Genomic DNA, 27000 nt, shown 5'->3' with positions numbered 1-27000 from the left:
GTTAGGCAGCTTTTTGTGTCATGTCTCTTACCTTCATCTTTTGGGAGGCCCTTGCCCCTCTGGAGCCTTTGTGATCATGTTCTGGTTCGCGCAGAGTGAAGGATCCTGCTTCACTCCCAGCTGGCCTGTGGTTCCTGCACTGTAAGGCCGTGGCTCACAGGTCTGAGGCCTGTGACCGCACTGCCTTGAGGAGGCCCCTGACCACCATCAACATTTACACCTTTCTTCAGCTCATGGAGGCTCCGCTTGTGGTAAGCACCCTGGCTTCAACATTTTCTTTCATTCACAGGTTCTTTGTCAAAACAGTCAATTTTTCCCTGGTTTTAAAAATGAGTGGAGCAGGGCCAACATATTCTAGGCTTCACCTCCCTCTTGTGTCCAAGACCAGAATTGCATTTATTTTTTCTGTTTCTGTTCCTGAACTGGGCCAAAATGCAAAAGTGATCTTAAACGTAATTTGAATAAGAAACAAGCAGATTGCAGTGCTGTAAGTCATTTAAATTTCCTTGTATGGAATTAATAAACAGTTGTTTTGGCCTTATCATTTTACTGGCGTTAAGGTTATTAATTATTGTAATGACTTTGTCTTTTGAAAGGATTTCTTTTCTGAATCTCGTTAAAAAGACACTACCATGTCTAAATTGAATGAAAATGCAAAACAGCCCAACAGTTGTGGCGCTAAATACAGATGAAAGGACGGAAAAGGGCCCTTCCTACCTTTGAAAGAAACGGTGAAAGCCATTTGTTTAAGCGTCCGTGGTTAAAGTAGTTCACTGCACTGCCAGACAGAGGCATCCGTGGAGCCATCCCAGGTCAGGACAGTGCACAGCCGCCTCCACACCCCACTGCTGTTCGTCTTCACTCAGCGAGAGACCCTTGACCTGGACAGGAACACTGCCCTCTCCCTTGCCCGGCGGCTGAGGGGACAGGCTGGCCTCGTCCTCCTGCACAGGTTCGTGTGTCTGCTGGGGCAGGGCATTACCCGGTGCATGAGATTGGAATTGTAATTAAGTCTTTAGTTTAGTTTCTATAGTTCTGTAACCTTTTGCGCCACATTTAAGTATTCAGTAATTCAGGCCGAGGTCATGAGAAGGAGTTAAAAACAGTCTACTGGGGTGGGATTTGTCCATAGATCTTCTGCTGTATAAGTTAGCAAATTGTTCTAATTATCAGAGTCAGTGGAGATTTAATATTTTCATTTTGTGCTTTTGGCTCAGGACAACAAATTAATCTTGAAAACATGGTGAAGTGACAGATTCCTTTCCTGCCTTGCACAATGAATCGTTTTCTTTGTTGGCTCAGGTACCTCAAGCTGCTTGTTCAGTTATAAACATTAATCACTTCTGTCAGAGCCAATGTAGACTTCTCCTTTAAAACCACTGTCCGAATAATACATTACTTGTAGAATCCCGTAATGTCTTGAGGGTTATTGTGTATGAATGGTGTTGACTGATACAGTAAAATATTTTGCTTCCCTGTCTCTTATGAGATGGGGGGGGGGGGGTGTAAGATCTGTATTCAAAACCTTGTGGCTGTGATCATTTTTACAGTCACCTGATGTTAATTTTCTTAGACCTCCCACTTGCAGTGTAAATGAAAGGGAAACGTGCATTACAGCACAAATCAGTGCTGAAGTGGTGTGATGTAACTGCTGTTTAAAGTCACAGTTTATCTTCTTCAATCTTTGGGACAGGGATAACCCAGCAGTGAACATCCCTGTGGAGTATAATGTGGCATACCGGGTGCCCGGAGAGGTGAGTCACCTGACAGCTCGCACTGACATGAAACATATTGGAGACACAAGAGGAGCGATTGACAGTAGGTCGCAGTTACTGAAACTACACGTGGATTTTTGTCCCCAATCAGGGTTCCCCTGTCGAGTATCTGACTTTGAAGAGCTTAGAGGAAGCTGTGAGAATTTTCCAAGAAAAAAACCCGCTGGAGGAGGAAGAGGAGGGGGAAGATGAGGAAGAACAACATTGGTCTGTTTTAGGTAAAATATCTGTATATAAAATATTAAGCAGCTTTTTGCAATTATGTGTATTCACCCCCCCTTGGACTTCTTCAGATTTTACTGTGTTATAATATAGAGTATTATAGTATATAGTATACTGTATATAGTATACAGTATTTAAATGGGACTTTTCGCCATTGATCGACTCAAAATGTTCTGTAATATCAAAGTGAAAATACAATTTTACAGATCCTCCATCGTAAGTTAATTATTGATATAAAACAGAAAACAAGTGATTGCATAAGTATTGACCTTCTTTACTATGTCACACTTAAATGGGCTGTGGTGCAACCAAATGTCTTTAAAGGTTGCATTATTTGTTGAATGGAGTCTACGTGTCCAATTAGGGTATTTCACATGATTTCAGGATAAATATACCTATCTCTGGGAGGTCCCACGGTTGATTAGTACAGCTCCCAACAGAAGCTACATCATGAAGACAAATGAACTTTCAAAGTAAATCTGGGATAGGGTTATTGAAAAACCTAACAAAGTTAAAAAAATTCACAAAGTTATCAGGAAATTGACCATCTTTTATAGCGGGTGCATTGCTATTTTATTTAACAGACACAGGTAAATGCGTATGGTGACTGACATTTGTCATTAACAGGGCTGCTACTGCTGTGAAAATTGATGCTGGAAGAAATTTTACATCTGCGACTTCTGTAAAAAAAATGGTTTAATATTAATACCAAAGAATGGCATTATTCAAATTATGTTTTCTTTTCTGTGCCACATTTGACTTTTTGTTTTGTAGAGTACTGAGGATTAATTTGTGTACATTTTCATTCTCCTCAGACATTTTGGATGATGAGGTAGCAGAATCCGTTTACAGAGACAGAGACTTGGAGCTGAACTTTGATCTGGTCCCAGAACTAACTGCAGAAACAATCAGCACTGCAGTAGCTGGAAATGGCCACACGGTGGTGATCTTCTATACTAGTTGTAAGTAATCTAGCGTAAGGACTGGCAAGTATTTTGCTTTACAGGGAAGGCTCTTAAAGGATGTAAGATTATGTTGATTAAAGGATCTGTTTATAATCTATCAGATACACTATTGTGCTGCGAAGTCATGCGTATAAACTTCTGTATGCCATTGGCAAATAAGGTTAAAGTTTGTTAAGACAGAAACTGATGTTGTGAGGCACTGAAGTTGTGGAAAAATTAACATGTATCAGATTTTAAGGGATCCTGTGTAAAAATATTTATGTGGATAGACTAAATTTATACTGCTCAAAAACATTTATTGAAAGCAAAAATAGAATAACAAATATGAAAAGCACCTATATAGTAAACACAAAAACCTAAAACATAATTTTTGTGAGTGGAAAAAAGAACACTAGTCATGCTTTTCTGTGTTCATTTTTATTTTGATGTCAGCCAACATCAGCTTCTTAGCGCTGACTTGTTCACAAGATTTTCAGCAGATTCCTCAGGTCCTGACTGAAGCTCATGGAGCATTGGTGGTCTGATACATTAGCATGTTTTAGAGGTGTGGTACTGTAGACTTTCACAAAGAAAACACTTGCATTATACAGTATATCATATTTCTGCATTAAAAAGACTCAAGGTACCCTGTGACCCTGCATTGCATAAAGCGGTTACAAAATGGATGGATGGCTGATAATGTGTTCAAATATGACCAAAATGTTAACTGGAAAATAATCTTTTCTTTTGTCCTGCAGGGGATGCTGTGTCCATGGCTTTTATGCGGTCTTATCTTGAGGTAGCTAACATGCTGAAAGGTATGGGTTTTGTCAGCGTTGCTGTGGAAAATACTGTAGCTGTTGTGTAATCTAAGATTTTTTAGTTTCAGTTTTTTACTGAACAGGTGGATTTATTTGACACTTCAGGGTTGCTTGCACCACTGTTAAGCTCATTTGGTTTTTACTATCTATTATTGAAAAGATTTTCCACACAATTCAAACAAAGTTTTAATCAGATCCAGGGACATTTTATTTACAGTGAACATTCATTTCTAAGTTCTGATTCTTACAGCCTTGACACTTCTTTGGAGAGCACCTTCTAGCTAAGCTCTTTAAGTTGAATTTAAATTTTATATATACAGTAGCACTTTTCTGGACACTCCACTCAAAGCGCTTTCCAGGTAATGGCGATCCCCTCCACCACCACAAAATGTGCAGCCCTACCTGGATGATATGGTGGCAGCCATAGTGCGCCACACACCAGCTGTCAGTGGAGAGCTTCAGTGCCCTGACGGTTGTGAGTTGCAGGGTGAAAAAGTCCACATTTCATAGTCTTGTCTTTCTCTCCTCTCACTCACTTCTGGCTTCAATTTGGCAGTGTCGGGTTGAGGAAAACACCCCCCCTCAGGGTCCTTGTGTTTAGCGTCTCAAGGTCAATTTTCGTCTCTTTACAAAGAACCTCAGACATGTCTCATTTTCTTTGTCTTTGTTGGCAGCCTTTGGTTTCCTTCAGTTTTCCTTGGAGACAAACTGGCTACAATCCTTTTTACGCTATTAAATATTGCATATACTGTATTACATATTTTATTTGTCCTGTCTCCTTCCATTCGTCTTACTAGCTGAACCTGCTGAAGATTTTAAGGACTTGGAGTCCTGGAACATTCAGATTTTGCGACCTTAAAGCGACATAGTACAGTATCTGTCTGCCACCCTCATGGTGCTACATTTATATCTATTGACTTTACAATGTTTATCCATCCATTTTCTAGCTGGAGCCTTTCCTGGCATGCAATAGGTTCAAGGCAGGATACACCCTGGACGGGACATCAGAGCATTGCAGGGCAGACACACAGACACACACACGCACACACTCACACCCGGTAGCCGATTAACTGTCCTGTGTGTTTTTGGACCGTGGGAGGAAACCAGGGCTGAGTTTTGTGTATTGGATTGGTATTTATAGAGGTAGGGAATCTACAGGAGTTATTTAAACAGGTAGTCCTGTTTTATCATTAAAAATGAAGGACCTCTTGACATGATTGCGCAACAGGGTTATCACATTTTTGTCATTGAACAGGAACCAGTTATCGAACGCTTCATTTTAAATGCCTTTTAGTAGTGGATGGACCAAGTTAGTACAGAATGTGGGATGATTCTATTTAATAAGTTATGCTTTTGAGTGTCTGAGCTGTTAAGACATAGTATGTCCTTAGTATTCTTCTATCCTTCAGTTTATCTTTTTTACACCTACTTGAAGAGTGGCTTTAAACTTCTTCAAAGATATTAAAAGGCGATGACTTACTTTAAATGCTTTCTCAAAGTCATTGTATGCTGGTGTGAGATATTGTCAAAGTAAAGTGTTTGATCCTGCAATTTCAGCAATTACAAAGCAAATATTTCCTTTATAAGTAGATAGACAAATATTTTTGGTGTTATGCAAACCCTCCATTTCCATGGGTCTTGCACAGCCCATTTCTGATAAACATTATGCACAGACTTGCTGTAAAGGCTATATTGAGCCTGTCAATATTTTAGTTAAAAGACAAAAACAACATAATGGTACTTGAATTGCACCCTGCATAAGTAAATTCCTTGGTTTCTTGTTTTGACCTTTGTTTTGAGTTGTTAGGCAAGTTGTGGAGTTTTGGTTAAGTACACTGCATAATAGGAAATATTTCTTGATAGAGGATATTGAATTTGTCTGTCTACATATTGGGGGGAAAAATGCTGTTTGCATAGTTGGCTCACAACTATCACAACACAATGGTCATATTTTGAAGGCATTTCTACTTTATTAGTAACACTAAGGTAAATAATAGTTATTTTACACTTGGAAGGACATGTATAGATTTACCATTAAATTGTACCTAGTAAAAATGTCAGTTGTACCTTGTGACAGTAATTAAATTAATAAATTAAATTATAATTTAACGAATAATAATGATTATTTCTATTTGAATTAACACCATTAAAGGCCCTGATCAGTGTAATACACTGGATATATATGCTGGTTTTGTTTAATACTCCTAATATGCATAACACCACACGACTACTGAATTTATTTTAAAACAAGCTTTATTTTATTCTAATGTGCAACAGTTGTATTGACTGTTCCATGTATTGAACTGGCAATTGCTTTCAGCTTTGCTTGGCTACAGTTCTTGTAGCAGCATGGGAGGGATTGGGTCAGTTCTTTCCATTTGCCATGTCAGGCCATCTGCTGTTTCTCCCACTGTGAGCCCCACAGTTCCCACAGCAGACTGCTGGGTTAATGAACTGGGAAGAGATGTAGCTCTCCCTGATTGTCCTGCACACTAACCCAGAAGGTTCCAGAGGTTGCTGTTGCTGGATAAGCTGACAATTTGCTGATTGATGGCAGGTGTGACCTGCGGTTTGAGAATTCCAGTAATCTCTGGAATATGGAGTTCAGCCTGCTCTGTGAATTGCCTTTACCATTAAAGCCAGTCAGGACCTCTTTTTCAGGCTGTTTTAATTTAACTTGGAGACATTTTTGAGACTGAGAACCAAAGGAACGTCTTTCTCTAGAGAGTTGTGGGAGTATGGCTCAAGCCACCCAGCCATGATGATACCCTGGCTTCTTTCAGGAAATGGCTGGATAAAGCCTCAGTTCAATAAGCTTCTAATTACTGAATGGGTCACATAGCTTCCTCTCATTTGTAACTGTTCATATCCTGGTTTAGTGTGTAGTGTTTTAATAATTTGGAGCAGTCTGTTTTTATAGACATCTATATAACACTAATAAATGTGAAATCACCTCAGTTGTATTTGTGCAAAGGTGATACAGCGTAACCAGTAACTGGGAATATGCTATTGATCACAGTTTTTAAGGCTACTACAATATTTTGGTTGGGATGTAATGTGTGGTTGTTGGCAACACTACAGGTCTCTGGTGTTTGTTTTTTAAATTGGTGGAAAATGTCAACCTACTGTAGTAAACTCCTTGTTGGATGAACTTGATGAGAGCCTGTGGCCTGATGGCTTGTGGTTCAAAGCAGGGACATGCCTGTTCCAAGTCTTGAACTAGTGTTTTTGCTTTGCTTGGCTAGAGTTATTACAACAGCATGGAAGGGATTCTCTGATGGTCTGATGGTGGTCTGATTATAACAGGCCAAGTGCTTATGGCCTTGAGTGCAGAGTTAAAACTGTCCTGGGGTTCATAAGCTTCCTGAACAGCCCTGTTTTCAGCTAAGCTCCTGTAGAACAGAGAATCCTCTGCAGGGTCTGTAATGATTTTCAGTCATAAGCCCAGTCATTCTGTTCTGTTTTTCCAAGCTGAATCTGTGGATGATCCTGTGATATTATTTTCAAACCTCAGACCTTAAGACTGACATAACACTTTGATAAGACCCCGATTGTAAGTGTTTACACCAGAATAAAAGTCCTTTAAAAATGACATTATTAAATGGGGGCTTTTCATTATTATTTTACAGAGCCAGTGCACCTCTGTCTGTGATAATACTTCTTACAATGATGACTTTAATTTTGTGCTGAATGAATTTTAGCTCACATTTGACATTGATAGCCCAATAAACAATATAGGTCTTGTTAAGGATTGACTCAAGGTCTTTGAACAATTCATAAGAACATCTGAAGTCTAATATTAAAATGCTCATAATAGCACATAAAGAAATGGGAGCACTGGTGGAATGTTATTTTCTAAAAGTCAGTACTATATTACTTTTTTGAAGTATGTGCTTTGTGGTGAATAACTGTACCATTTGGAAAACAGCACTCTCCAGGCTTTTATTGAACGTATGCTGAAAAAGAGACTAAGTGATATGTGGTTATGATTACTATGATGGAAATCCCACAGTTGTCTCCATCTGATATTATTGCTGGAATCTAATTTCCGTTCATTACTATCTATTACTATTACATAATTTTCTCGTAATAGTTTCTCATTATTTTTTGTAATCCATCAGAGTTCTGAACTTTTTTAACGCGATAACATCCAAATTCATTTAGGAGGGTGGAATTGTGCATTTATTAGTTTTCTCTATTAAAAATGATTTATAATGTTTTCACATGGGCAGATGCAAGTACTGTATATCTGTGCAAAAAGTTTGAAAACTTGTATTAGACCATATTTAACAAGGGAAAAGGAGATCATGTATGATATGGAATGTGTACACTGATTATTATATTTTATGTTGACGCCTCTTGACAATGCAGGGAAATACCCTAGGCTCACACATCACAAGGACATTTTGCTGCACTTTATATCTGTAGGACATTGAAAAGATGGAGTTTTTAACCCATGTTACAGGCAGAAAGACAAATCAAAGAATAACCATTTTAATAAACATGCCTGAATTTGGAAAAAACCCTTTGATAAGACTTTTCCAGTCTCAGTCCAAATAAGATAAGAAGAGAAAGAATCTAATGTTTGACCTTACCTTTGTATGCCCATGTGTGAAGCATTTCATGTTATTTTTTTAGAATATTAAAAATTGCATAATATAGGCTGTGCTCTTCCCATCTTGCTTGTTTGATAGTTTATTTGGCAATGTTAATCCATATCGTTGTCCATCCTTTTCACAAAGTACCCCAGAGTTTGGCTCTTAACCAGTTTTCATGTATCCAGTACTATTCGTAGAAAGATGATTCTTATTCCCTTTTCATTTCCACTTGTTATACCAGGTCCTTTTTCCCACTACGGAGTGTGAAATACTGTAGTTCCCAGGGTTAACTCTTTCTGTTCCCTGTAGAATTGTATGTACATTGATCAATCTCTTTGGTTCGAGACTGGATTTAGTTCTCTTCTTTACTGTGGTTCTACTTTTTTGTCTAGAAATGTTCTCTGAATAGTGCAAATACATCTATTAGGAATTTATTTCCCATAAGAATTAATGTAATTAAGGGGGAATAGTTTCCAAGGAGCTCTTTAATTTTCTTTTGCTATCAATATCAGGGATTTTTTATGTGGGCATAGTATAATGGTTTGTTAGGGTCTACATTGTTATTAAACTGTATATGTACAGTACCATTTGACATGCCTAGCAACGAACGTATTCGTATGTAGAGTAAACATCTCTTCTCTTCAAAAAGATTTGTACATATTTCCAACAGCAGATAATGAGGACCCACTGTAGTTCCGAAGAAAGCAATAACATTCCCTATTGACGAATGAATGTAACGATGACGAGTAGCAAAATCATTCTAAAATAGATCGATGCCACAATGTTAAAAATGGCAAACACCAAGGAAAAGAATAGCTAAATTAGCTTGTATAAATTAGTTGATAATGTACTAATATCTTGAAGACAGAAATCTGATAACTCACTGATCGAGAATTCCCCCTTTAATCAAAACACAAACACACCTGATGGAACCAGATGGAAAAGAAAGAACCTGCCTAAGATTAAATCATGAATTTAAATGTATGCTTAAATGAATATGAAACCCTATTCCTATAGTATGTGGATTCAACAATTGGGAAATCATGCTCTTCTTTTTTCTCTCATCTGAGACCTCTGTTTTGTCTCTGTTTACAGTGTGTCCTGTTTATCCTGACTTTGAGGTCTACCTTGTCCTGTGTCCCATCCCCATAAGATAGGGAGGTCATTGTTAAATATTGACGTTCTACTGATGTTCTAACTTAATGATGTAATAGAGAATTAGTGTAGCCTGAGGGAACTGTTGTTGATCTGTTTCTTTGGCAGTGTTTACTGCCTCAGGGACCCCAGACAGCTGGATGAACACATAAGCATTGCCCATTATATCATCTATTTCGAATGGGGTGTGTGACAGGCCCCAACCTAAATGAGGTGGATCAAGGGGACTAAGAATATTCAAACTTATATTGGCTTCAGAAAACATGGTGAAAGGAGTCTTTATTGTGAAAAAAATCTCCGCTGGTACGCATAGGCTTGGTGTTCATAAGCTTAGCTACCAACTAATACCATGTAGCCCTTCATGTAGCAAACATTCCTAATCGCACCCACGTAAGAAAGTGTGTTTTAGCTCTTTACCAGTTGTCTATTAATATTCTCCCAGTGCACTTATTTACTGAGATTAAAGACTTTTAGCTGTCTCCTGTGCCATGTTGGCTATTAATGTCTTACTGACCCAGACTACCTCAGGTTGCTTTTCTTGAGAACTTCAGACAGTTAGCTAATTCCCAAACCACAGCAGTACTTTTTTTTTGCCTCCATCTCTTTCTGCAATTCTAATATCTTTTTCAGCTGTCCCTGCAGTTCTATGACATCTTGGGGTCTTTCATGCTGTATGTGTAGTGCTCATTTCCATTAAAACATTTTATCTTGGAGTTACTTTTGTCTAAGGGGTACATTTGTGTTGACCCTTAACATTCTTCAATGTATAACCACAGCTGAAACTGTTTCTTTTACTTTCCTTTCAGCTTGGAATAAAACCTTACCACATCCATCCTTTCCTGTTTATATGCAAGCTCTGCCTCATTCCTTCATACTCAACTTTTCTAAAAGTGTAATCCCTAATTTTTTACTTGGGCTTTTGAGATGTCAAAGTATACAGTATATTGAAAGGCACCATATTATGTTGAAGCGTCAAAAAGGTTTCTATCACATCTGTGCCCTTAATTGTATCCTGGTATCCTTGAAAAGTGTAGGTCAATAAAGACATCTCCCTACTGTAAGTGAGTACTTTTATATACTGGGCTCACTTAGGTTAGGAAGCAATAAAACATTAGATAAAGAACGTGGAATTGAAAAGATGGAATGAAATTCAGTATAGTAAAATAAAAAGGTGGGTATCATTAATCCGTGCTGTTAATGACTGACTTTACTTGTATTTTGTGTTTCCAGATGTGACAGGTGTGCAGCTGGCCCGTGTGGACTGTGGAGAGTGGACAGATGTGTGCAGCAATCAGAATGTCTCACATTTTCCGACACTGAAGTTGTTCCACCCCAATGAACTGCCACAGCTTTACAGAGGCATGCTGGGAACTGAAAGTCTTTACAGGTTCATAATGCTGTGAGTCAAGATTATCATTCTCTTCTGTTAGCCACAGAGGAATCAAATACAGATCACTTTACTGTTATTTTGCACTCTTATTTGTATGTATTTTATGGTACTCCTTATGTATTTTTTTGATAATGTTGTTTTATAAAGGTCACTTAAACACTCCAAATCCTTTTCACATATTTACAGGTTACTATGGCGTGGATTAAATCACATCTTTCAGCTACCTGGCAAGCAGAAGTTAAATGCCGCCCTAATACATGAAAGCAGTTTTCCTATGCATGGAAAAGCTGCCTTGAAGTACTTGATTTGGATCCGGTCATTAAAGATTTTTTTTTTAATCCAGATTTTGGTTAAAAAGGAGAATCGGCAATTTCATGACAATTGAAATTGTATAATTGGGTTGACCAATAGTACATAAACTTTGGAAATAAAGAGGTCTAGGTAGACAAAAGCAGCAACCAATGCTGCTTCTACCAATAAGGCTGATAGTGTTTTGGGTCTAAGGTATTTGAGTGGTTGTTCATTCACTTGTGCTTTAGTTAAGTCCTGTTTTCGGAAAGTACTACACATACTGTGCACTTGCCTATTCTTTTACATGTGAAAAGTTACAGAACTCGTTTGTGGTTTTATTTCTTTCAATAGACTTGTGGTCTTAAATTTGTTGCAACTGTCCATTGTCAAACAGTCCACACAAATTGTAGTCTTCACACTGACCACAATTCTGCTAGTACTATCTGCAATACATTAACATTCTCCAGAGCAATGTCGTCATAATGATGGTGTTTTCTTGGATGGAAGCTCACTTTGTGGTATCAGAGTCTCATACAAATACAATAATTTCAGTCCCATTTCCTGACTATTGTGTTGTGAAAATGAGGAAAATTACCATTGCGGAGCGGTGGCTCTGTGGCTCAGGATATGCGCCTGTGGCTGGAAAGTTGCCGGTTCAAATCCCGCGGCCAGCAAAGGAATCCTACTCCGTTGGGCCCCTGAGCAAGGCCCTTAATCCCAGCTGCTCCAGGGGTGCCGTATAAATGGCTGACCCTGCACTCTGACCTCAAGCTTCTCTCTCCTCCTCTGTGTGTCTCATGGAGAGCAAGCTGGGGTATGTGAAAAGACAAATTCCTAATACAAGAAATTATATATGGCCAATAAAGTGATCTTATCTTATGTTATTGCTGAAACTGAGCAACCACTGGTCCAGTAGTGAAATTGAGCTCTTTGTTTTTCTGTTGTACAGCATTTATTTAATGAAATTATGCCTAACCGCTGGAGTGTGAAAATAATTAAAATAAAATTACATCTAGCCACTGGTGTGTGAATATAATTAAAGCTGTATTGTCACTGTCCAACAGCACAAGTTAAGTGTTGTACATTCTGACTAACAAATAAGCCCTAAGGGATCTAAAACGTAATTCCTCCGAGTCTTTATTATAAAGTTTAGTTTCTTAAAACTGAAAAGTAGTATTTTCAGTATGTTTACATTTATTAGATGAGACATGGCATTTATTCTGCTTCTAATTCCCTGGAGATTTTCAAACAAGATCAGGCCCAATTATTTGTAATTATACAATCTGAGGGTATGTAAAAATCCCATTGCTCTCCCACTTAATTTAAATTGCAGTTAAGATAATCATAGTTAAATTCTGTTTCTCCACAGAGTACTGTCCTTGTGGTGACATGCAGTATTTCTCAAAATGCAACACCCATAGGGGGTACAAAGACGTGCTTTGTTCTGCATATCCATTTTTATCCATTGGGTAGACACCTTTGTCCATAATGGGGAAAAAAAAATACATAGTAACCCATCCATTCAGCCTGCCTGGCTTGGGCTACATAATAACCCACCAGGAACAAATAGTAACATTAATCCCTCTGATCACCAAGTGTTTTCTAATGCAGTCATGCAAGACGGAGCTGCAACAACTGTCATCTGTCATGTGAAGATTTATAAATATTTACCAAGCTGTTTCATTTGATCTCTGTTCCCTCTTAAAGGCAATGCTGTAAATACAGAGGGGATGCATGTGTCAGTCATAGTCATGCAAAATGAAAAAGATATACAGTAAATCTAAATTATTTCAGAAAACCTTACAGAACTGTCTTATTAATAGTTGTGTTCTTTGAATGTGCATTTAATTTGTAAGCTGTCTCTCATTCCTAAAACATAAACAATTCCTAATGGCAATTACTTTGTTGTTTTCAATTTTTGGCTAGGAAGTCACAAGATAAACGGACAGCCTAGAAAAGTGATAAAGTGAAATGTTAAATATTGCGATTGAATTTTAAGTCGTTCTGTCTTTTGCTCTAGACGGTGAATGGAAAAAAGGTCTTTGCTCTCTTTAAAAGCAAATAAGATTAAAGATATGGTAACATAAGTACTTTTGTTTTAAATCTCACATTAAAAAACTTATCTGATGGCCTTGTGTTGGCTTAGAGTTAAAATTAAGGTGTAAAGAAGATGTTCAATGTTCCTTTTATTTTTAAAAAATAAGTAAATTATACTAATAAAAAAAATCAGTTTATCTGTTTTCTTTGCTGTATCACATTACTAGTGATTATTGTTTTGTACTTTATGCAATAGTAAGTATGGTATACAGGTATTATTAAACAGGTTCCAGTGTTGTGGGAATGCCAGGTTCAAATTTGTAAAAGAAGGACAGTTTATTATCGAAGATCTAGTTATACTGGAGTAATGGTTATTAGGGCCATAAAAAAAAATGGCTTTGCTTTAGAAATCCAGCCATTTGCCTTTTTACTTACTGGATTCTCTACTTTTTAGCTTAAATTTAAAATATTTTAACCACCCTAAAGTCACATTACAAAGAAGAAGAGAACAAAATCAGACATTAAGGATCTGTGTATTTGTTCAGCAAAATTTGGAAAGATATTGTAATTTATGATTTGTATAAGCTGGCTTTTGAATTGAAGTCATATGGTTAGTTTTAATCAGATTGTCTTGCCAGATTTATTGGCTAATACACTTGGCAGAAAGTCTACAAGGCTCTCCATTATCTCCAGGGTCAGTATTCCTCCCACTGATGTACTGGAACCCATATCTCAAATTTCCCTGTGTGGATGACATGCACCTTTTTCTGTCTGAGCCTTCCAGTCCTCGGTGTTCTGAATTTATTGAATTATCTGAAAACATTTATAGTCTCCCTGGACATGAAATAAATTGGTTGAAATCAGTTCTTATGCTTTTGAATTCCACAACCAAAGCAACATCTCTTCCACCCTTCTTCGCAGTCCACTGGTTTGCCTTACAAGATGAGCTTTAAGATGTTCTGTAACTTTCATTCATTAACAGAATAAGATTATGGTCCTAATGGTCTTCTTTACAGGATGAGGGTTGCCATTAATAAGTAAATAAAATTAAAATAATTCACTTTTATTTCCTTTTTTAGATGTTGTTTTTCACTCCCACCACTATGTGTTTTACAGTAGGTGGTTTTCTTTTTCCACTTTTCTTTTTTGTGAGTTCCCTTTTCTTGTATAGTGTGTGTAGCTTTTGTATGACTATTTACAATATTTAAGGGATATAGAAGTTATCAAATGTTTGTATATAGTAAATACAGAAATTTGTTCTAAAGTCAATTAGTGTTCACAAATGAAATAACCTAAAGTTTTCTACTGATCCTTGAAACATCAATTAATAGCTTGTTGTAAGCACATTTTGCAAATTGTTATAGATGTCAGCGGGGGAAAACTGATATACACCCACAGGAATTAACGCATAAAAAATAGAATAGAAACTATTGTTGTATGAAAAAATGTTGGGTGAATTTTTCACTATATCTAGGTAAATGTTCTCAGCGTCCCTGAGGGTTTTTTTTAATTCTTTTTATTCTGTGGCCTGATACAGTTCATGGTTAAAGTTATTCACATGCAAATATGATTTATACCTGTCCAATCTACATACAGAATTAAGTGTAGTCACAATACAAAATCTTCTCACTGGATGCAAAATCATCTCTCTGGGTGGTATGCTCTTAAGTCATGGGTTATATTGCTCTAGTGAATTGCATGTATTTAATTGGGGGAATAGTGTTCTTTTTGAGACTCAGGAAATTTTATATACAGTATGTTGCTACTGGTTAAGAACAGAAGAATGTGAGCCTTAGATGCAAATGTGGTGTTTTGATAATTTATTGGAGCATCTGCAGTATAGACGTTAAATATTTTTCTTATTTGCTGAACGTTTACCTCTTTGTCATGTTTCTAACATTACTTCGGTGCCCTTGCTCATCTTAAAATATAAAATGTGCAGGTATCAGACTAAGTTTTGCAAAAATGTGGCATAAAAACCCACTGATATTTATCACAATTACTTGTTGTTATCTGTTTTTTTTTCTGTGACTGAACTAAGAAAGACACAAACCGTTAAGACACGGCTCTTGAACAGATAAACATCTGCTTAACAGATGACACAATTTGATGCTTTTTGAACTGGCATTGTTTGATAACGTTGATTTAATCTCACGTGTACTGTGCTTTAGATTAATTTAAGTTCCAGGCCTGGGCTTTTCATCAAATTGGTTTTCATTCTTGACCTTTTTACATTAATTTGTTTTTATTACATCCTTTGGTGCATATGTTTTGTTGACTTAGCTGAGTTGATTAGAGTGACAAATTGCACCACAAGGCGATACTTGATATGATGGCAATCTCTTTTAATGGAACCCAACTAGAGCATTTACCCATTAAAATGATTAATTCCTTCACCTCTCCATTAGAAAGCATTTTCCTGTCATGTGTTGTGTGGGAAAGTTCCTGACCTGATTATTTTACAGCCACAATTTTGTTTTTCCACACAATAAGATTCATGTCCTTCTCTTGCTGTATTTTTTTATTCATAAAAAAAACATGGGAAGCTTACTGAACTTTGTCGAAACCCAAAGAATGTTTGGGTGCAAGTGAAGGAAAAAGAGATTGCAGAATCTAATCTTTTACATTCTTATTTTTCAGACCATAATGTGTTCATCCCATTCTTCTACAGTAACTCACATTCTTCTTTGCATTTGAAATTCAGTGTCGTAATTCTAATTCATTAGTGGACAAAGGATGGAGCTCTTCAATAGCAGTAAAAATTGTTTGTTGCCTACTCCAGTCCTATGGTCCTTCTCTCCAGCATGTTTTATGTTTTGTTTTTAACAAAACTTTAAAGAAAGAGCTGTTAAACTGCTCCTGACTGCCACAAACAGGAATGTAGTTCTGCACCACTATCTTCCAGTATCGGTGTCATCGGATGTCTCCTCTTTGGTTCAAGGGGTCGGGAAGCTGTCCCTCTCCTGCTGTCCAATGAAGATGAAGTGCAGTCCTATCTTGGTGGGGAGCTTTACCAGAGATATGCAGCCTTCTCTCCAGTCACTGTTCTGGGCCTCTTCAGCTCCAGCCAGGATCAAGGTAGTGGGGACCCCTCTGTCCTGTGTGTGGGACATTTCCCATTATTTGTAATTTGCCTCTGCTGATCTAAGACTAGTCTATTTGCGTTGTTTATTTTTCCTTTTTGTTATATGAATTCTAAAACAAGCATTCATTATTAACGCTTGAAATCTGAAATTCTTCTGAAATTTTGGGTCATCCCAGTTGACAGTATCATGACATACTGTAACATAACATAAAGAAGCTTCTTAGCTACCATTGTACAACTGTTATGTTGAATTTGGATTTTTCTACTTTATGCCTTACCATTTGATACTCCAGTTTGATAACTCGTACTACAGCTGTAACCTCTGGACCTGCAGGTTTTAAAAAGACCTATAAAACATCAGCAGCTTAAGACCTGGAAGAGCTGTTAAACTACACCTACTGTATAATGCCAATATGTAGTTCACCTGGGTTGTTATGAGCTGAGCTGAGCTGCAGACACAGGACCCTGGTTGAGCACCTATAGGTTGTACATCATTGGAGGAAGAAGCACTTTACAAGGCTCCAGTGACACACCCACTTGTAAGTGCTGTTTGCCTTCATGGTGCCAGCTCCACACTGTCACTAAGCTTACCTGAGAACTAGCATTGCTTCAAGAAGGATGACTCTCTCACTGAGAGCACTGTTAGCTCGCAGCTGTCTGGCCAGTTCTAACTGTTACGTCCCAGTGTGTGGTCCATGTGTGTTTTGTTACTGTGTTCCACACTTCTGTCTTTGATTGTTCTCCCTTCCCCATTGGTCCATCATTACATCATTGTTTCCCTGTAACGTCATCATTAATCAGTTTCTCAGCCAATCAGAGTGCAGCTTATTTAGTATATAATTGGAGGTTTTCTGAATGAAGGGGCCTTTCGTTTGACCTTGGTCCTGCTCAGCTCAGCTTCGCTTCGTTTCGCCTTTGGTTTTTCTTTGGCTTTGTTTCGCTTCGTGTGTGTGTGTGTTTTCATATAGCTTCGGCTTTGTTGTTTTCTTGGTTTGTGTTAATCTCCTCGTACTGTACTTTCGTTTGTGTGTGTGTTTATTCTTGCTTTGCCATTACCTTGCCCTAACGTGTTATATGTTCATTCTCTGTGTTCTTTTGTACCCTGTTACTTGTCTACTCTTGCGTTCCCTTATTTGTATTCATAATTCACTTGTATATTTGTGTGAACGTCTGTGTATAGGGTTAGTTTAGGTTGTTGGGTACATTCCACACATGTACAGGTAGTTGATTTTTGTATTAGTCACACTAGTTTAGTATGGGTGAGTGCCGTTTGTCTTGTAGTCAGTGAAGGTTAGCTAGGGTGTTTAAAGACGCCTAAGACCGTGTGTTTTGGGTTTTCTTTTGTAGTTAGGTCAGCTTGCCCTCACTTTCTTAGCCAGCTCCTTTTTGTTTGTTCTTTTCTTTTCTTTGGGACTACTCTAGTTCCTTTAGAGTGGAACTAGAGTGGTGTGTTATTGTGTCCTATTATGTGGAGAGAATGTTATCTCAACACTTATGGCCACTTATGCATTCAGATTTCCTGTTGCTGACTTGAAACAACTTACTTATTTGCCTCAGGCTTAATGTCTTGTTGGCCTGTGCAGCAAGTTCTTGTTTTGCTGTCCTCAGGGGTTTTCATTCATTTTGGACACCTTTTGCTACCTTTTTACAAATAAAATTGTAAATATTCAGTCAAAACGTCTATATACTATAACAAACCTCTCTTTTGCGTGTGTGTGTTGAAGGGACAGCTCGTTAACATTACATTCTGTCTCTTTATATCCCTTTCTTTAATCTCCCAAAGATCGCAATAGAGTGATTCAGAAAAAGCGAATCTCTGAATTTTATTTGCCTTCTGGGTATGCCTTGCTTTGAGATTTTTAAATAGCATGAATTCGCTGATATGTCTTTTTTTTCCCCTCTAAGAGCCCCTGTAGATTCTAAAGCTCAGGATATAGACCTCTTTATCATTGCACATGTAATGCATAAGGCAGCTGATACGTGGTCCTGCTGTGTTCCACAGGCAGTGCTGTGTTCGGTGAAGCTGCAAAGATGCTCAGGGGTGAGGTGTTTATGGGCGTCTTCACAGAGGAGGAAGCAGCCAAGTGGTAGGTGCTTCAGTTCATTCTGTGTTGTAGAGGAATAGGTGCTGTGAAAAACACCCCCCAAAAAACTGGCATTGGATAGACCTTTCTAAATTAGTTTTTTTTTTAATTGGTTTCGTCACAGTGACTGAGTTTCTAATTGTTTTTAGTACAGCTTGCTAAGAAATAGCACTTCCATTCACTTAAATCAGTATTGTGAATGAAATGGATATTTCTTGTTTGCTTACTTCTGTTGCAATAAAAAGCATAGCTTGCATCTGCGTTGTGCCTTTCTTCCTAAAGGATCCCAAAGTGTATACAGTATGTGCACTCTGCCTATAGGAAGACAACAAAACCTGTTCTAATTCCTGTGCCTTTTAAAGTTTAATCATCCACTACTGAAAGTCCACCAGTATTGCTTTCAGCAGCCACCTGGTTTTGCTTAAGAATCTGCTATTTAGTACTGACAGCCTGAGCTTTCTTCGCTTCCAAGATTTGACAAGATCTGGCTAGAAGGTGGCTCTAGCTCTCCAGCTGCTATATTTGTATATGGCTTGCTCAGTCTTGCACAATTCAGCAATCATTTTTGGCAAGAACTGAAGTGGGACTCTTGTGGCATTATCATTAGCCACACACGCACTTAAGCTACAATTTTTCATCGTCTTGTTCTTGACAATTGATTCTTCTGTTTTACAGCTGTTTTTGCAATATTCTTGTTCAACTATTAACCTTCACATAAACTCACCTGTAAAAGATTTAAAGAGTTTTTCGAAACTGTGCTCCCTAACAAAACCACTATTTTTAATGTGGAGGAAGGAGTTGGTTATCCCTGGGCAGTAACTGTAATGCATTGCATTGGTTTGTGTTCTGCCATGGTATCTCTTATTAATCTAAAAAACAAATGACCTGTTAAACAACGCTATAAAAATAAAGAAACATCTGGATGTTCAGCTCAAAGAGCTTCTGCTTGAGAGAAACTGTTCAAGGGGAGATGTGGGATAAATGCAGGTAGCCAGCACCAAGACAGTCATAAAGGCACGATTACAGATTTATTCCACTCTGGAAATTCCACTCTCAATTGATGAAATGATACAATATCCCGTAAAGGTTAGAAACAAAAACCAACAGAAAAAAATCCCAAGAAACACATGTTTGCCTGGGTTAACTCCAAATGTTTACTTGACATTTTCCCACGGTTTTTACTTTGACTTCTAACAGATTGTTCCATTTAACTGTGAAAACTGCACATGAAACTCAGGGGAGTAAAGTTAATAAATTCTTGGAAATCAACTGTTTTGATCATTTTATCTTTTTACTGTTCCCCAGTGCGGTTTATGTAGTGTTGAGAAGTGCTGATTCGAGATTTTGTTACAGTTTAAGAAATGTTTTCTTCAGAATCACTATTTTAGAAACACGCTTTTGTAGACAAGATAAGATCACTTTATTAGCCATATACAATCTCTTGCATTACGAATTTATTTTTCCATTCCCCAGCTTGCTGTCCATGAGACACACCGATACACAGACAGGGAGAGGGAAGCTTGGGGTCAGCCATTTATATGGCACCCCTGGAGCAGTTGGGGTTAAGGGCCTTGCTCAGGGGCCCAAAGGAGTAGGATTCCTCTGCCGGCCGCGGGATTTGAACCAGTTACCTTCCAGCCACAGGCGCAGATCCTTAGCCACAGAGCCACCGCTCCACCCCCATATGGTGGGATAGGGGCTGACCTGCATTATATCTTTTATAGTATTCAGGTTGTATCATTCAAATCCAGTTTGTTATTACCAGAGAGACAGGGAATGTTTGCATTTGTTTGGGACTTAACATTGGGATTTCAGCGTTGTGAATAATACTAAGCAGGTTGCCATTGTAAGTGAAACTCAAACATTTATACACAATGCTCTTATTTGTTATATGAAAATCTTCAATAACCAAGTTTTGATATCCAGTCATAACTCGGTTCACAATGATATCCGATCATAAAAGTTTCCCTCTTCCCAAAAAACTGGTGCTGTAAAAGTTTGGAACAGTCTGAGAAGTCCAGCCTTTATAGTTTAATGCTTTTATAAGCACAATCCCAGGCCCTTATAAATACTAGAAAAGGCATGCAGATGTGAATACTGTCTTCCTAAGATTCCACTGTGGCTTGCTGTAAGCCTTCAAAGGCTTACAGGGGTCCAACAGAGTACTTGGAGAACTAATGAGAATTGTGAATTTGACGTTTCTCCCAACCATTTCTAGCTGTAATCCAAAATTCTTTGTGTTGTAAATCTGTTAAATCAGCATATTTCCTGTTAATAAATAAATTATAAAAATAAATTATGCTTTGCATACTGCTGTGAATGTTCTGTCTCTCTCCAGGGCTCAGAATTATGCAGTGAAACTACCAGCAATGCTTGTTTGCAGAGGTCCAGATTCCCGCATAGAAGCCTTCTCCCTTCAGATTTCAGGAACTGAGGAGATGGTCTCCACTATCCAGAGAGCTGTGCTTGACAAATTTGTAAGTATGTAAAATTCTCTGGAAACGTCTTCTTTAGCAAAGCAAGGAAAAGCAACTGCAGAAGTGGGATTTCTAACAGTGCGTACAAATCTGATTAGGCTTCTGTTTTAGACATTCATTTCTTCCCATCTTACATGCACTCAATAAATATCAATATTTCTTTTGTAAGTTGAACATGGCCTCATCTTTACTGCTGTTTCTTGGATTTATTTAGCATTGCTGTCTCACTGTGCTTGGGTCCTGAGTTTAATTCCGGACCTGAGGCACTGTCTGAGTGGAGTTTATATGTTCCTATGTTTGTGTTGGTTTTCTCTGAGTGCTGCGTTTTCCTCCCACAGTCCAAAGACATGCTGGAAGGACAATTGGCTTCTTAAAAAGGATCCTGGTGTGAGTGTGTTTGTGCCTAATTGTGCCCTGCAGTGGACTGGCATCCCATCCAAAGTGTAGCCCACCTTGTGCCCACTAAATACTGGGATTAAGTCACCAAGACCACAGGATTCCAGTTCAATCCTGAAAAATCCAAATTCCCTGGTACTGTTTGAAGAGATGAGAAATTTGACAAGACATAAGATAACACCACTTTCACTTTACCACATTTTCACATACCAGAATTTTCTCACATTTTTCAGACATTTTTGGTTTCTTAGCATAGACGGCATTTTTTAGAAACATACAGATATAAAAAGTCCATATGCTGGGAATCAAGTAAAGCATGGGTACAGTAATTCTTAGATGGGCCTGATCTGTGGTTAATTGTTGCTTGAGAAAGATGATATGCTTTTTTTAGATATATACTTTATTGATCTCGTGAGGGAGATTGCAGAATGTTTTGTTAGTTGGATCACTAGTAGAAGATCAGAGAATCAGAAAGAGGTCGATGACATTATGAAAGCTATAACAGAAAGAGCACTCATTATTGCTTATCATATAGTTTTGTTAAATAATATTTAATAAGGAAGCGATATGGCTCATAACAAATAATTATCTTAGTGTACAATTCCCAATTTTAATGTAATTCTGATCTCTCTTTCATGGGTGTAGGATTTCAGAAATAAAGAATCGGGAGAGTTGTGTGGGACATTGGATTTGTTGTCAGTATCTAGCAGAGTTGTGCTCTCAAGTGCATTATTGTTTTTATAATAGCTTCTCAAAGTGCTTTACAGGAAAAGTAAAAAACAGTTAAAACAAAAGAAAACAGTTTACAAAAATAGAAGACAACAAGATTAGCACAAATAAACACAAGGGATTAGAAATGCAATAGAAGATGCCAGGAGCAGACACAGACACCATTTAAATAAAGCCTTTCTGAAGAAGAAGGCTTTGAGTCAGGATTTGACACCCTGATATCCAAGGGAATAGAGGTACAGAGTATTGGGATGTAGCAAGAGAAGGCTAACAGAAGATAACAAGTCAGATAGGTACTGAAGTGCCTTATAGGTGTACATGAGGCTTTTTAAGTCAACATGAACCCTGATAGGAATCCAGTGCAGGGACTCCAGGACAGGAGTAATATGATAACTTACATGCATTCTGGTCAGGATTCTGGCTTCCAAATTCTGGACATAGTGAAGTCTGTTCAGTGTGGATTAAATACCCGAAGGCGTAGGGCATTGCAGTAATCCATTCTAGAAAAGATGAATGTTTGGACAAGGTTTTCTGCTACAGTCAAAGACAACATAGGATGTGGTCTGGTGATATTTCTGAGATCAAAGAATGACGTTCTTACAATATTTTGCATATGTGGGTCAAATATTAAACCTGGATCAAATATCGCCCCCAAATTCTTCCATTTACAGTAGATTGAAATTCAAGTATGGTGCTATCCACAGATAGGGTTACTGCATTGGCTTTACATAGTTGATGAGAGGTGCGGAGAAGCATGACTTCTTGTTACAGCTTAAATGAAGGAAAACATCTATCTATCGGAACATCTAAATGCTGAATAGTAGGGGGCCCAGTGTTAAGCCCTGTAGAACTCCAGACATAACAAATCAAGCTTCAGAACTGAAAGCCCTAAGAGAGATAAAGTTTTGACAGTCATTAACGTAAGAGTTGAACCAGCAATGCCAGAACTCCAAAGCAGTACTGAGGAGAATAAGGAAGGACACAGATCTGGAATCTGAAGTGTACACTCAAGCCAGAAAGACTCTGCCTACATTCCAGTTTGCGGAAGAATTTTATAACAAGATCATTAGTAACTTTAACAAGGGCAGTTTCTGTGCTGTGTAGTTGTATGAAACCAGATTTGAGGGTTTTGAAGAGGTCAGGTGCATTGAGATGGTTATTTAACTGAAATGTAACAGCACGTTTTAAAATGTTTGCAAGAACAGGTAGGTTGGTTGGTGGTGGTGGAGGGGAATTCCCATTACCTGTAAAGTGCTTTGAGTGGAGTGTCCAGAAAAGCGCTATATAAGTGTAAGCAATTATTATTATTATTATTAATTATTATTAATTATTAGGGTGAAAATTGTTTAGGATGTCCTGAGCTATATTTGTTTTTTAGGCTCAGGGCTAACTGCAGCTGTTTTAAAGGCCATTGATACCACTCCAGTGCTGAAGGACTCATTTATAATGTTGAGGATGACGGGGCAGAGGGGTAGAAAAACTGGATTGAAGTAAAACAGTAGGAATGGGATCTAATAAATAAGTGGTCACGCTATACCAATTTACCCTGGCATGCAATGTCAAGTTAAGAGAAGTTAGAAAGAACAGAATGAGCAAACACAGGTAGACAGGGAGGAGGCGTAGTAGTAACAGGCATGGTGGAGCGAATCCTTCTGGGAGAAGGGGGAGGGAAATTAGTAGAGCTGGCAGCACAGTAAGTGATGTGTTTGTATCCTAAATGTCAGAAGCATGTACTGTATACACTTTGGCAACACTGTAATTTGTAATTGGTCAAGCCATTAACGCTTGTTTAATTTAATTCTAGATCAAAGAGAACAGCCGAGTGATCAGAAATGCCTGTTTCAAGATGGGTGGGAAATAAAAGTAATTTGCGATGTCCAAGGTTCGACCTTTGTTGTGAGTTGGATTTGAGTGCAAGCTGTTTGAGACCAAAGCATTCCAAAAAAACGAGAAAATCCCTTGCTAAACTGGAAAGCTGTGAATCAAGATGGATGGTAAAATCACCAAGAATAAGAATCATATTAAATTTGAAGCATAACAGAGAAAGTAAATGGGCAAACCCACCTAAAAAGGCTTCATTATACTTGGGGGTCAGTAAATTATAGAAATGAGTCTAGAATGGAGAACAGAGACATTTAAAACCAGGCACTCAAAAGAAGAAAGCAGAGGTACAATAACCAGACATACACACATTAACAGTAAATTAAAAATAACAATCAGGCCCCCACCATAACCAGATGGATGAGATTGCTCAAATAAACCGCAACCTGGAGTGACAATCTTTTTAAACAAGATTGTTAATGTCTGTGCCAGGTTTCATTCAAGCATGGAAAGCTGGGTTTTCTGTCTGTGATGAAGTAGTTTAATAAGACTGTTTTTGTTTACGGATTGGGTTTTAAATAAGACTGATTTGCCCGGTCTCATTGAGCCAGGGGTTCAGTGAGAAGGGAGAAGTGGAGTGTGTTCCAGATGCTGAAGGCAGTGTAAATTATTCAAATCAGCACCACAGCGGGACATTATAGCAGCCTGGTGCTGAAAAACAGGCATTGTAACGCCACTAGAAAAGCTGGGCAGAAAACAGCTTGTAGAGCTGTGGTGGATATTTATGCCCTGATATGTAAAAACATTGAATCGAAAGAGGGTGGACTTTCTTTTTCCCATGACTGTAGATTTTTCTAGTAAATTATTGTGCAGCCTTCCGCTCCACAAACCTGCAGAGGGGTCATAAAAGCTGACTTTGACATTGTTTAACATTGACATAGGTACAAATAATCTAATCTATGATTTAAAGATTTTAAAAAATACACTTACTATTGATGGTAGAATTGACCTTTTCAATTAAAGACAGCCCCACTCGGGACTGTTTGCTGTTTCGTAATAGGTTTCCAGATACTTCTGACGGCCTTATTTTTACTAGCATGATATTTATAAAACAAGACGCATTTGATGTTAAGTATGAAAAACAAGAAGAGATTTTTTACTAAAATGGGAAAAGGATTTGGAAACCTAATTTGATGTAAGAAGGCATTAAATCTGAAATAATGTGCTTTTTATACTCATTTCTCTGAATAGATTCCTTGTATTGCTGAATCAAACCAAAGCATATACAGTAGGTGCTTGTATAGAAAGATGTTCCTTTAATGACAATACAACATCCTAAATCCTAGTGCTAAGATAACATGACTGTGATACCCTGAAACTGCTTAAGATAGGTGAGGCTCACTCATGACCCTGAATTGGACGAAGCCCTTAGAAAATGGATGGATGGATTAATAAACAGTATTTATTTTCAGGTTGCATGTACTGTACCACACCTTTGGAAATTGTTATCTGAGTGGTTTGCAATCAAGCCTTTAGTGGCTTTTATGCCTTGCTAAAGAGCAACTCACTTCTGTGATGGGGTATCTTGCTATGCACAGCTCTTTTAAAGGTGCCATTACATAATTAGATCTTTAGTGGCTACTGTGTGCAGGACAGTGGTTCTGTGCTTTCTATCTGCTTGCGTAAGAAAATGTCCTGCTTTATTTTCTTTCACCGTTATCAATATAAATCCTAGTGTGGTCTTTGTACTGTAGCTAAACAATGTAATCTCTTTTCCATGCCATAGCACTTTATTTTTAGGATAATAAAATAGCTTATTCTATCATTAATGACATTGTGTTTTGATAACATAAATTACTGTTGGTAAAAGTAAAAACCCATTGAATAAAAAGTTCATAACAAAATACATTCTTGAAAAGGATTTCAAGTTTAGCTGACAAATTTACGTCTAGTGCAAGAATTCAATGGTGGAAACGCTAGTTGTGCTATACTGGAAATGTCTCTTTTCCCACAAGAATAGCTGAGGTTTTTTGTGCAACATGGGTCACGGTCCAAAACTGTGGTATTAGGTATGTAATTTATCATTTGTGTTCTTATTGTTTCATACGGTATCTTGCGAGTTCTTCCAGTAAGCTGTGTTGACTTCACATACTATGAAGATGTTGAAATGTTTTTTTTTCCCTCTGAATTATCTGGATAACAGAGTGCAACTGTTAATGGTACTGCACTGCTTTAAACAGTTTTGTTCTTTTTTTTTTACTTAATAAAAGCAAGCTGGAGGTTTTGTGTACTTAGGTATCATAAAATGAACATATTTATTCACTAGACCAGATATGTCCAATTCTTTTCCTTCGGGCACAATATGAAGTCTTAATGGCCTACATCGTCTTGATTTAAAAGGATTAATTTCTTAACTTCTCTGAACCTGATCAGGTCCTGTTTCTATATGAAGACCTAGAAAACCTGCAGACACAATGGCCCTCCCAACACAATGATTGGAGAGCCTTAGAAACCTATTTATCAAGAGTTATGCCAATGACTACCCTCCTGAACAACCTGTACTTTGCTGCAGAGATTCAGGGTGTCGGAAGATAAAAGGTCTAAAGAAGGACAAAAGTGGGGCAGAAGAGCCTGCTTGAACTTCCTCTCTTTGTGCAGGTACAGGGTTGGCACTATGATTAAAAGATTCAAATATACAATTTGCATATCCATATTGGATAGTTAAATAATAATAGGCAATTCTAAATTTGAAATTTTTTAAATTAATTTAATAAGATTTACTACAGTTAATTTTAATACAGTGATATTTATTTTGATTGCATGCTTCGTACCTCAGAAGGGTTAGAGTAGTAGCTTGTGCTGAAGAGCATCCTTCATTAAAAACCGTGAACAGTGTGTGTGGTTCACTCGAGTATATATAGGCTATAGCTGTGACATTTAAAAAAGTAGCAGCTCTGTTATGCATGTGGTTTGTTTGGTTTTGTTGTGTTTTAGTGATGGCATGCAGATAAGGTGTGGAGAAGCAGTATTCTCTGCTTGTTTCTCGGAAGGGACCAATTTTTGTATCTTCATTTGACAAAAGTGCTAACACAGCATTTTTTTACCAGCCTTAAAGATAGACATTCTCAATAGGTTCAAAACAAATGAAAGGGCATTAGTTCTGTTTTCTGATTGT

At 37.8% G+C, this 27000-nt stretch overlaps 1 protein-coding gene across 1 annotated transcript in view; it reads left to right on the top strand.

The window, feature by feature from the left end:
• The window catches only part of txndc16 (thioredoxin domain containing 16), a 68054-nt gene that overhangs the window by 5785 nt on the left and 35269 nt on the right, over positions 1 to 27000 (top strand). The window contains exons 9-18 of the mRNA XM_088925417.1: positions 95 to 251; positions 786 to 952; positions 1694 to 1754; positions 1867 to 1993; positions 2813 to 2959; positions 3700 to 3759; positions 10746 to 10914; positions 16175 to 16311; positions 18321 to 18405; positions 20741 to 20879. Of these exons, the coding sequence (XP_088781543.1) occupies positions 95 to 251; positions 786 to 952; positions 1694 to 1754; positions 1867 to 1993; positions 2813 to 2959; positions 3700 to 3759; positions 10746 to 10914; positions 16175 to 16311; positions 18321 to 18405; positions 20741 to 20879 (1249 nt within the window). The remainder of the gene's footprint in view (positions 1 to 94; positions 252 to 785; positions 953 to 1693; positions 1755 to 1866; positions 1994 to 2812; positions 2960 to 3699; positions 3760 to 10745; positions 10915 to 16174; positions 16312 to 18320; positions 18406 to 20740; positions 20880 to 27000) is intronic.

Source organism: Atractosteus spatula, chromosome 9 (assembly GCF_055471065.1).
Source record: "Atractosteus spatula isolate fAtrSpa1 chromosome 9, fAtrSpa1.hap1, whole genome shotgun sequence".
Classification (NCBI taxonomy): Eukaryota; Metazoa; Chordata; class Actinopteri; order Semionotiformes; family Lepisosteidae; genus Atractosteus; species Atractosteus spatula.
This window is presented reverse-complemented; position numbering and strand designations above follow the sequence as displayed.